The sequence below is a fragment of the Gavialis gangeticus genome, unplaced genomic scaffold (genome assembly GCF_001723915.1).
Source record: "Gavialis gangeticus isolate Ggan-Ray unplaced genomic scaffold, GavGan_comp1, whole genome shotgun sequence".
Taxonomy (NCBI): Eukaryota; Metazoa; Chordata; order Crocodylia; family Gavialidae; genus Gavialis; species Gavialis gangeticus.
This window is the reverse complement of record NW_017728992.1, coordinates 74,017,834-74,030,020: the sequence shown is the minus strand read 5'-3', so window position 1 is coordinate 74,030,020 and position 12,187 is coordinate 74,017,834. Positions and strand designations below refer to the sequence as shown.

General features: G+C 41.2%; 1 protein-coding gene across 3 annotated transcripts in view; it reads left to right on the top strand.

The window, feature by feature from the left end:
- Nucleotides 1–7,575: 7,575 nt before the first annotated feature.
- CNDP1 (carnosine dipeptidase 1) overlaps nt 7,576–12,187 on the top strand; it is a 70,445-nt gene continuing 65,833 nt past the window's right edge. For 2 of the 3 annotated variants that reach the window (XM_019524377.1, XM_019524369.1), the window contains exon 1: nt 7,576–7,661. In XM_019524377.1, the coding sequence (XP_019379922.1) occupies nt 7,659–7,661 (3 nt within the window). In that variant the 5' untranslated portion in view covers nt 7,576–7,658. The remainder of the gene's footprint in view (nt 7,662–12,187) is intronic. The other variant, XM_019524350.1, reaches the window with a different exon arrangement.

Here is a 12,187-nt window from a genome sequence, read left to right as displayed (position 1 = left end):
TTTCTTTTGCTTGTTAAGGGAGGTTTGAAAAATGCTAGTATACAATGACTTCTTAATTCGTTTGTTCATTCTTATCTAAACTGCCATTTTTGCATGGTTAATTTTCAAGGTATAAGAAAACAACATAAAAACCTGGAAAAGTGCTCACCTCTGTTCTATGTGTTCTTCTGAGCAATAACTTTTCTTTCCATGTGTCCTTCCCTCTAGTATTTGGATGTGTACCAACACTTAACGGTATCATCAGGCTGGCAGTTAGCTCTCCATAGACCAGCAGTACTGTTCTTTCATCCCTTGAAAAACGAGGCAGTTTAATGACAGTCAAGTCTTTATTCATACATTTCCAGGAGTATCTATCAAAGGACCATCTTTCTGTTCTGTATAACAGAGACCTAACTAGAAAATTTAGTTCTGAGGCTTGAAAATACTGGTAATATTATGAAAAATGTGGGGCGCATACTGGTTTTGTGTTAGGCCAAATGAAAAGGCTAAAATGACAATTGCAGATATTGAAAGAGGGCAAAACACAACACTGACCTTATTTCTATGCAACCTGGAAATGGCTCGTGTATCTTAGGTCTGGTAATTTCTAAGCAGGACATTTATGTTACAGACTTGTACAACTAGGTACAGCTCCATTATCGGGGTAAGGCAGCTTTACTATTCTGAAATCAGAATAGCCAAATCAGGAGAGGGTAAAATCTGATCTCATTCTTGCCTTCTGTTCTATATAAACTTGTAAAAGGAGGTTTGCAAACAATAACCACAATACAGTTCATGTTGTGAGTTCATATATGTTGTATGTCAACTCACATGTTTGGATACTGGCTTCTAACTGTCAAGCAACAGCGTTTCAGGAAGAACTTGAATGATCAGTTTTGTGTGTGTACGCAGCATGGCAAAAATGGGTGAGGGGTAGGCTTCAAAGGGGCAATGATGATGAAAAGGTAGATGTGTATGCAATGTAATCTGGGGGATGATGCCTATTGGATGACCACACTTTAGAGTTTGGTTCCAAAATTTCCTGACATCCTGTTGAATTTGTATGGGAAGTGAGTCTAGCTGTTTATGAGCTTTTGCTAAGATGTAAGTAGTTTGGGAAGCTTCCCTCAGATATTGGCGCACATGGACTTCTGTTGATAGTAGGAGTTTAAAAAGCTCAATTATGAGGTCCATATTGGGGCAAAACTCTTTGGAAGTTAATGGAATTTTTTTAGAGAAAAGACTTGAGGATTGAGTGGTATAAAAAGATGGACAAAGTCCAGATTGAATTCACATGGAGGTGCTGGAAGCTTTGTGTCTTTGTTTTGTTTTTCATTAGCACAATGGAGGCCAATGGTTTTTCTTACTACTCGTGAAATGAGTGTCTCATGTAGGTTGGAGAACAAAGAACCTAGTTCTCCAGTATAAAGTTGTCAACTGTCTCTGAAAGTGCATCCTTATATGAGAAGGCAGGCAATAGTCATTAACATAAAACATTAAAATTTAAGGTGATTTATTCCACCTTCTTAATATATGCTCTAATTTCACATCTATCTGTGTGTAAATATGACACAGATTTACTGGGACACAGCAGTCACCTTGAAGCTGTGTTCGCTAACAGTTGATTAGCATTATCCATTCAAAATGTAAAACAAGTTCAGCCTCTCTGACCTTATTAGAGGTAGATGAGAGGGGCTTAGTAATAAATACACACCTCTAGCTCCCTCCAATAATTTGATTCATAACGGGAAAAGTCTTAATACCACCATCCCTGAAGGCATCAGGACAAGCTTCTCCGAGGTAATGGTAGGAGGGTTCCAAAACAACCCATCTTAAATTTTGAAAAGGAAAAAGGAGGAATGTGAAACGCAATGAATAATTGTCAATGGTAGGTTAAAACTAAGTCTTTTTTTTATATACAGTGGAATGGATCTGCTCTAGAGAAAAGCTTGCAACATAAATAAAAGCAGTCTGGTGATTTGAGTTCAAGAATAAGATACTAGAACTTCTCAGTAATGATCTCAGTTTTGAAAACAACTTGCTTTCTCGAGGGTTGGGCAGATTTCTTAAATTTCTGATTTCGTTTCCTCATCTATACAATTGAGCTGGTATCCACTAGCAGTGTGCAAAATGGGCTGTATTCAATTCAGATTTGGATTCAGCCCAAATCGGGGGCAGTGATTCAATTCATTGATCCAGATCACTGTCCCCAATTTGATTTGGCTGAATCTGAATCTGAAGATTCGATGCTGATTCAGAGAATCAGTGATTTGGCCATAGACACAGCTTTAAATGTTTTTTTTCTACATACCTTGAGCTACCAGGCATGGCTCGTGAACGCTGCAATGCTGGAGTGGATGGACCATCCTACAGGAGCACAGGGGAAGGGGGTCTCCCGTGTGCTTGGGGGTGAACCCCAAAGTGGACCAGACTTACTTCTGGTCCACTTTTGGGTCTGCCACCAAGCACGCTGGTGGTCCCCACCCCCTCCCCACTGCCCCAGCTCAACAGTCGGCCATGGGGGGGATTCTGGGTGTCCCCCCAGGCCCAGAAGGCACCAGTTGCTAAGTCAGTAGGGCGCAGGGGTTGGACCGGAAGTGGATTGGACTGCTAAGTCAGCGGGGCGCAGCGGGGCTCCCCAGTTGGACCAGAAGTGCTTCTAGTCCACTTTCAGCTCTGCTGCCAAGTGCAGTGGGGAGCCCTCCACGCTCTTGTGGGATGCTCCACCTGCCCCAACATCTCAGGATTCACAAGCCAGCTGGTACCTTGAGGTAAATAGAAAAAACATTTAAAGCTGTGTCTATATCTGAATTGTGGAATCTCTCCGAATCAATTTGGAGGGTTCTGATTCAATTTGGAGAGATTAAAGGGTCTCCTGATTCAATTAGGAGATTCAGCCACCAAGCACTGTGTAAGGAAGTGAGATTCAGTTGCAGAAATCAAAAATCAGTTTCCATTTCTGAAGGCAGAACTTCCCCCCAGGAGGTTAATCAGAGAGCTGCAGACTGCAGCTAGCACCAGGATCCGATGTCATTTATTCTCTTTATAATATTTAAAATGCAAACTGCCTTTCTTTTTAAAGCAAAAACCACTATGCAGCCTCATACAGAGTTGTGTGGACTGAAATTTGTGCTAAGTATTATTCTTCTGCTTATTTCCCAGGAAAATAGACAGCGTTGGGAAAGCCACATGAAAACAGTGGTTTCAATTGTGATAACGATCTTCAGAACACATTTCACTTTTTTGAAAAGCAGGACAAGAATTCAAAATTCCACATTTGTCAGTCAACAAAGTTTAGCTAAAATATGAATCATAATACTAATCTTAAAGATGAATTCTAATGAATCTCCAAAAGAACCTTTCACCTGTTTGGTATGGCATCACCTTTCCTTTTAGGATGCCTATATGTGAGTGTGGAGGCTGCACTATGGTGCTGGAATTCCAGCAGACTGGTTGAGTCTGCTGGAGTGTGGCAATTGCTGTGCTCCAGCAGTCTCCTGTGTCTCGTGTATCGGCGTCCCTGTGCTTAAAAATGAACGCTGATATAGGAGATGTGGCGGTGCTTGAAGCATCTTTAATTAAGGCAGCACATCCCCTACCCCTAGAAAGTGTAAAAGTGCCCTTAGTGCCTTAGATTTACTAAGTTATTTTGAAATTCAAAGTTATTATAAACTAACAAACCTGAAAGGAAAAAAAAAGAGAATCCTTTAGACTAGTGGTTTTCAGCCTGTGGTCTGCAGGCCCCTGAGGGTCTGCAGACTCTGTCTAAGGAGTCTGTGAATGATGATTCATAGATGTCAGGGGGTGGATGGGACCTTACAAGATCATCAGGTCCAGCTCCCCTGCACTTGAGCAGGAAAGACTGCTGGGGTCAGATGACCCCAGTAAGGTGGGCAACAAGATGCCTTTTGAAGATTGCCAGAGTGGGTGACTGTACTGCCCCTAGGGGGAGCCTGTTCCAGACCCTTGGCACTCAACTTATAAAGACATTTTTTCATACGTCCAATCTGAAGCCATCTTCAATTAGTTTGTGCCCATTGTTTCTTGTCTTTCCCTGGGGGGTCTTGGTGAACAGATACTCCCTCAGACCCTGATGTACACCCCTACTTTACTTATTGGCTGCCAGCAAGTCCCCTCTGCATCTTCTCGTCTCCAGGCTGAACAGCCCCAAGTGTTTCAGCCTCTCCTTGTATGACCTGCTCTCTCTAAACTATGATCAACCAAAAGTATGTGAATACCCGCACTTACAACTCAAAGATCTACACCTCCATTTGAAATTTCCAAAGGTGTCCACACTTCCATTGAAAACTTTCTAGGGGTCCACAAATGAAAAACAGTTGAAAACCACTGCTCTGGACTGCTTCTGCAATGTTCACTTTTGGGTTTGGCGTTTGCAGCGCAAGAACAGGTGAACAAGAGATTCTTTGCAGTGGTCTCAAATACTGTGGAACGGTATAACTGTACAAGAACTATGTACAAAATTAAGTAAAATAACAGAGATAGAGGCCATCTCCCTCACAACCATGTTGTTTCTTCAGGACTGGCTGAAGTAAAAAGCAATGAAAATCTTAAAATCATCAGATCTGAGGGGTGTAATGGAGGCAAAACTTGGGGAATGGCTATACAGGTATTCCTCACTTACCCTTGTCCCAGTTAACATTGTTTTGTTGTTACATCGCTGATCTATCCGAGAACATACTTGTTTCAAGAAGCACAATGTTCGGTTAGAATGTTATTTGGCCACCACCTGCTAGTAGATAACTACTGTGAAGTAATTGGATTCACTTAACATTGTTTAGCTTAAAATCACATTTTTTCAAGAATATAACTACAACGTTAAGTGAGGAGTTGCTGTATTAAGTAAAAGTACCTCTTATTGCACACAGCCAGTTGTCATGGAACATGCACAAAAACAATATCAACCTGAAGGAAAGGGCAATTGATTCCCATCAATTTCATAGCTCAGGGGCTTTCAACTGGGGGATATGCATGACGCCAAGGGTAGTTTGGAAGGCCCCAGGGGGTATGCAGCAGCAGTGTGGAGAAGCTACTGGCACTTCCAGTTTTGCTGCTGTGCACTGTGTGGGGGACCCCTGGCCCCCCCCACTTGTTGACTAGCTGTGCAGGGGAACACGGCCACCGGGGGTACCCTGACCAAAAAATGTTGAAAAACCCCTGTCATAGCTCAAAAGATGCTAAAAATTCTCTATCCCAGGTGTAATTCTATCAAGCATATAGAATTACATATCTCCTTTGTAGAATAATACTCCAGGTAGATTGCAATATATTGACAGATGATGTACTGAGCAGACTAGGTTATCGCTCTTTCACAGATTTGAGTATTTAAATTTTTAAAGTTGCATATGGTAAAATTAAAGCAGCAAATGATTTACATGAGGGGTGGAAACCTGTAGAGTGTCAAAAATCCTTTTCATATGTAGCAGGCTCACCTTTCAGAGCTTGGGTTGAGTCCCAGGCTTGAGATCCTGCTGTTTTGATTGGTGGAGCCAATCCACCAATCAGGAGGCAGCAAGAGAAATAGTCATGCCTGTAGTACTGCAGTGACTATAATTGCTTTGATTGCTTATCTTGTTATTGGCTATAATTGCTTTGATTCTTTATTTTGTTGTTTTTTCTTTTTATATAAGGAAAAGATATAATTAACAGGATAAAGTTAATCTTGTTATGATTTACTTTTTACTATAACTTGATCAGTCATTATTACTGTTTTGAAATTAACTATTTTAAATTTTTATTGCTTAGCAGAAATATATTGGACACATTAATCTCATAATTTTAGACACATTTGACCTATTGGTCTCATGACTTTAGAACTTAAATTTGGTGTAAGGAAAATGCTTGCGTAAGGGTCTGTGGTATGTCTGGTGCGAGTGGATGTCTGGTTTATGTGGAAAGGGGTAACAAAAGAATGAATGATGGACATGTGCGCCAGCGACAGAGGAAGACAGGTCTCTTGCAGCAGGTGAAAATAGCTTACTGTGGTTTAACAGTTAAGGGCTGCACCAGACATGCAGTCAGCAGTGAAGGATTACCAAACACTAAATTATGCTCCATCCTGATGGCTGAAGGCTGCAAGCTACAGCCCCTGAAGATTGCAGACCACAAAGCCAGAAGATCATGACCTACCAGTCCCAGCCTGCCAACAGGACAAGAAGGATGGCCTTTGTCTGACTCAGCAGAATCCATAGGCTGGTATGGACAGCTATTACTATAAAGAATAAATGCAAAGACAAGGCTTTGGATCTCTTCCACCTGCAAGAAGGAGTTTTGGGCGTGTCCAACAAGACCTGACTCCAACTCTCTTGGTCAGCCTGGCTAGCCACCAGACTGACCTTGAGCAACTTTGAAATTTGGTAACACCTTAACTTTTGCAGGACTGTCTTACTTCTGTGTGTGTGTCCTTGTCTCCTTTAAATGAATGGATGAATGAATGAATAAATACATGGGAATGAGTGAAGCAATGAGAGAGAGCTCTAGCCCAGAATACAGTGTAGCCTGGTGGGTTATGGCACTCCTGGGATATGGATTCAGTTTCCTCCAGCAGAGGTTTAAAGTAAGTACTTTAGGTTAAAGTAGGGCACTGGCACCTCTTCCTGATAAGGTGAGGTAGTCTTACAGTATACCTACTAGATCTGGCCCAACAAGCAAAACAGGAGGGTGTATCCTGTTGGAGCTTCATTGAGAGAGGTGCTGCTGATGTTTTTGGCCTGCCAAGTCTTAAGCAGTTGTGTGAGTGCCCAGCATTTTGGCACCAAAAAGATTTTGCTAATGGAAAACTGGGGCTTAGGTTCCTCCAGGGCTAGGGAGATGTTTTGGAAATCAAATTTGTGGATCAAATACATAATGGAGTCTTTCTTGTGAGTCTTGCCTGAGATGTCTCTGAGCTGTATACATGGCCCATGGCAAACAAGGAAGACAAAGCTGGAACCGAAGTGGCATAGGACATTTTGTGCGAGTGTTAATGAGTATTTCTGTTCTAAGATTTCACATGTTATTCCACTCGTCATGCAACGTACCAATCTGGATTCAGGCAGGAATTGGGAACACAGTTTGTCTCCAGCCAAATTTTCATTTACCTCAGCAACGAGCAAAAGTTTTTAGATATACAGATCTTGTGCAGCAGTACGATACCAAGACTGACTTTTATAAACTGGTTTGTACTCCTCTGAATATAATAAATATGTAGTGGGGAAAATAACAGGCACACTCTGAGGCAGTTTTGTTTTCAGGGCAGCAATCATGTCCTAAATTAAAATGCTTGTAAATATCTGATCAATATCTGTGAGGTATTTTTTTGGGAGGAGGGGTGGAATTGTGATTTTAAAAGAGATGCAAAGGAAACAACAGCATCAAAAAAATTCATGTGAGGACTGAGGGAAATGGGAAAGGGTAGTGAAAAGGTACCCTGGGTTTTTTATGTTATAACCTTCTCTGTAACGTGGTTTATTGACCTGGAGTACTTGAGCTCTTATAGTTAATAAGTTAAACTTGTTTGTATTCTGATAAAAAGGCAGCAGCTGCACAATACACTGAAGGGTTAATATGATTTGTCAATCACCTAGATATTTTTGCTGCTAACCAAAATCAGGACAGCTATAGCATAGTTTCCGTGTTAGGAAAGCAGTGGGAAAAAATTGCTTTATCTTCCAGACTTCACTATGGTAAGTCTTTCTAATTTCACCGTCAGCTGTGGCTTTAGATAAGAACCTCCACCTATATAATGGAATATGCCCTTCTTCAAATGCAGGAGAACAAAAGAGATTGCATCGCATTCATGCAAAGAAATGGCAAATGAGGTCTGCAGCAGTGCAGTCAGGGCTACATTGTGAAGGGTGAAACAGTAGCTGAAGTAACCAGAGGAGTTGTGTTCAGCTGGAATATTCAATAGCATTTTACACAGCCCTGTTAATAAAGGGCATTATGTGCAAGTAGGTCTCTCAATTCCAGTGAAGGGAAGTGGGGGTGGAGTGGAGTGGAGGAACTGAGAGGTTTTTGCTTTCCTCAGGAAGTGGCATGACTTCACATGATCTGTGTGGCATTTTGATTGCAACATCTTTTCATATGCATCTATATTTGTAATATATATAGAGAGAGTATTTAATATAGATTAAAATATGGACATGACTGATATTTAACTGGTTCAATCTTTAACATTAAGGGGGAAGATACAGATATTTTCAATGCACACAATTCCAGTGAGACCTTCCAGGAATAGATCCAGGAGAGGTGCACTTTTGATTCCTGGTCTACCCTAAGTTTAAAACCAGCTACCTGGCTTTGGCAGCACCATTTTTAGTCCGGCAGCAATAAGGGACTCATTATAATATACCTGATTCCGTCTAAACTTTTCCACAGGTGTTAATGTCCTGCTCTCTTTTTAAATGGTCTCAATGTCCCACCATTCAAGCTATCCTTTGTTCTGCAATTTTGCTGTCTTAGTTGCTCCTGGTAATGTAGCTCCTATTTCACAGCTGTGCAGACTGTTTTTAACTCATACCAATTAAGTTACAGTTGTTTTTGTTTCAATCACAAACTGAATAATAGAGTCCTAGCCTCTGAATTAGAATTTCCTAGACCTTATATGCTGGAGGCTGCAAGTGAGAGGAACTGTGGGGGGGAAAACCCTGGTCAGACCCAGTGCACCCTTCCTTTCAGCATCTGCACTCTGCTACTGTGTGACATGGGATGCTAGGAAAGACAGACCTGTGTTCTGATTGAGTAAATGACAGTTCTTATATTCATGAGGTTTCTTCTATGATGCTGTCTTCAGTAAGGTCTCCTGAGCCTGGGTCTCTTAGCAAAAGGCTGGTGTTTTATCTCACTTTGAAACTCAAGTCTTCCTGCAATGTAATAAGGAAAAGGATGTGAAATGAGTTTATCTCTTTGAATTCTTTGAAATATTCTGAAAAAAAAATTCAAACCTGTGCCTAAACTTTCAGATCCTTTAAACACATGTAAAGGCATAAGGGGCAGATCCATAGTGAGGTTTGCTGAGCCTGGAAATGTAGCTGCACCTCCAGTCCCACCCACTTGCTCTACTCTACCTTTGCAGAAGGCTAGGAGATTCTGATGCCTTTGGGCATAAAAGCAGGCTTCAGGAGGACCTAACTGCCTAATGCCAAACCACAATCTTCAAAATCTCCTTTCAGCTGCTACTTAGCCTTAGAGGTACCTAAAGTTTGCTATTTCCATTTTTGACATCACAGGTGCTACACTGCTGAGCATTATCTCGCACCTAATCCCTGCCAGGAGCCACAAAATGGCATTTCCTCCACCAAAGTGGCTTGATCCAGTACATGTTTGTACAGCTTCCATGTGGATTTCATTTGACACACAGTACTGCAGCATTTGCCATGTTCTTCTAAAACATGGTTAGAGTTAATTTATTGCATGGGGGACTAGTTTTGCAGCTACATTCCCAGGCTCAGCAAATCTTACTGTGGATCTGCCCCTTATGCCTCTACATGTATTTAAAGGATCTGAAAGTTTAGGCATAAATTTCAATTTTTTTCCAGAATATTTAGAATGCTTCTCAAGCAATACAGCAGGCAGAAAGAGGAGAGGAGCGCAATACAGAATGGCCCCATATCCAAACAGAAGTGCGTAACATATACCAAACACTTTTATTATATATGAATAACATCCCACTGCTTCCTCTCTTTCCGCACAATAATATATACGAGTGCTTTAAGTACTTCAACTGGACAATGACTCGCCTTACAACCTGATTCAGGGATTGGGGGGCAGCAGGCTGGCTTGGCTTTCTTGAGTTACTTCAGCAGGTGAAGGATGTGACCGGACTAGAACAGCCTCTGAACTCCTAGCAAAGCATCCTGGTGCTGACAGCATTACAGTATCTTCTGGATCTGTAGACAGGACAGCAACTGGAGCTCAAATCTTGCATCTGATAGACATATCTGCAGATGATTTCCCTGCATATGATGAAGGATTGTTTCCAGTAACCTGCTTCCTAGGCTTCTGTTCAGTCAAATATAAAACTCTCTCAAGCAAAGGGGCTTTCTCCACTATTCTGTTTAGCTTCCACTATGCTGTGGAAGAGGCTTTCTTATTTTATATCTTTATTGCATTAGCACTTGATTCCTGAGATCAGTCTATGCAGTAGAGGTACTGCACAAGCAGAGACCATCATCGCTGGTGTGCATTCTAAACACACAAGGCAGACAAAAATATTAAGACCTTTTCCTTTTCTTATCCCTTTATTATAGTTACTCTTTGCTGTAAATTCATAGATTGTAAGGCTGGAAGGGGCCTCAGAGGATCTCCGGGCCCAGCCCCTTGCACCAAGCAGAAAAGACAACTGGGATCAAGTGCCCCAGCAAGGTGACTGTCCAGTCTCCTCTTGAAGATTTCCAGGGTAGGTGATTGCACCACCTCTGGAGGGAGCTTATTCCACAGTCTGGACACCTTAGTAGTGAAGTAGTTTTTCATCATGTTGAGCCTGAATCGATCTTCCAGGAGTTTGAGGCATTAAATAATGCTTCCCCCTTTGTTTAAACACTTGGAGACAACTGTTCCCCTGAACACATTAAATCTGCATTTAACCAAACTATTCATGTTGAGTTGTTTAATCTTTCCTCATAAGTTAGCCTTTACAGTAGTTAATAAGCTACCATCAGAGACTCTGTTTTATTAGATAACGCAGCCTGCATTTAAACAGGCTGCTAAGCAAAGTTTGTAATGTTTATGATACCCAATAAATGGAATTATAGCTATAAAATTATAGATCTCATACACTATGGACTCTAAACCTTATTCCAAGGTATAGATTATGAAATAAAAGGAGTTACGAGTAGTGAATCCATGAAAATCATCATTCTTTCTTAACACTGTGTTATCCTGTAGTGACTAATTAGCAAATCATTGAATTCCAGTTTTCATCTCAATGACACCACTTTAATTCAAGAGTAACTCTGGAGTTAAACTGAGTTAACAGGATAAGTGAGGTCAGAATCAGCATATCTATATGCACGGCCAAGGATCAGTATCAGCTTATTGTTAAAGAAATCTATTCAAGCAAACACATTCTAGTATCACTTGCGTTTCATTTACTAAAGCCCCGTTTGTCAGATTGTATGAGTTACGTTAAACAAAGTGTGAGCACCTAGACAAAGAGGGTGCCTACCGCTCCTCTTTTTCTGGTAAGAATGAGAGTACAGTGCATTGATATCAGATTTGGTCATGTGAATGGACATCCTGTGAGCTGGACTGAGGCCACCATATTGTTTTTAAATAGTCATCAGAAGGAAATATCATTCAGTCACTTACCAGTCTGCTTAGAGGCTGAAGGTGCAAGTGATTACTTGGGCAATGGCTGTTTTACTGGAACAAGAAATAGAGGATTGGTCCCCTAACTGGAAATTCTTATTTCCCAGTACCTCTTGAGGTATTCAGTCTCCATAACAAGGAACACTTTTACATGGATACAAATACCTGAAACAATAGCAATGTCAAGCTTTCTTCAGCTTGTCCCTTTGTAACAACAAACGCATTAAAGGCAATGGCCTGATTCTTATTTGCCCTGTAGCTTGTGTAGTCATTTATACCACAAGTGAGTGTATGATAACTAAGTGAATGTAATATGCTGCTGTAATACACAGGAATTGGTTAGTATCCTTTTAAATAACTTATGAAGCTCATTCTGTTTTAGAAGTGTCCAGAAGTAAGCCAAGAGCAATGGTATATATGTATGCAAGTAGGTTTTGTGTTTCATGAACAAGTTATCTGAGATATGCCTATTCCCATACAGTTACTCTGCATCATCTTTTTTTGCGTGTGTGAAGGGCTAAAGATATGACAGTTACCATTCCAGTCTGGGATTGTTTTACATATACTTTGCATTGGTGTAAATCAAATTTCCTGCCATGGAACCCTTTTGTATCACTACTTCTGCTACAGAACTACCGCTAGCTCTGTGGGCCATGTGAGCTGCCGTGGAGCCAGGAGACCTTACCCAGTAATGGCAGTGCACCACCTCCCAGCCTGCTCTGCCATTATTCCCAGTCTCTTTGCAAGAACCCCTAGTTACTTATTGTGGAACCCCAAGGTTTTGTGGAACAGTTTGAAAACCACTCGTATAAGTGACTGAAAAACCACAAAGAGTAAGTCCAAATAATTTATTTATTTAGAACAATTAAATAAAACATTTTTCCCGGGGGGGGGGGGGATT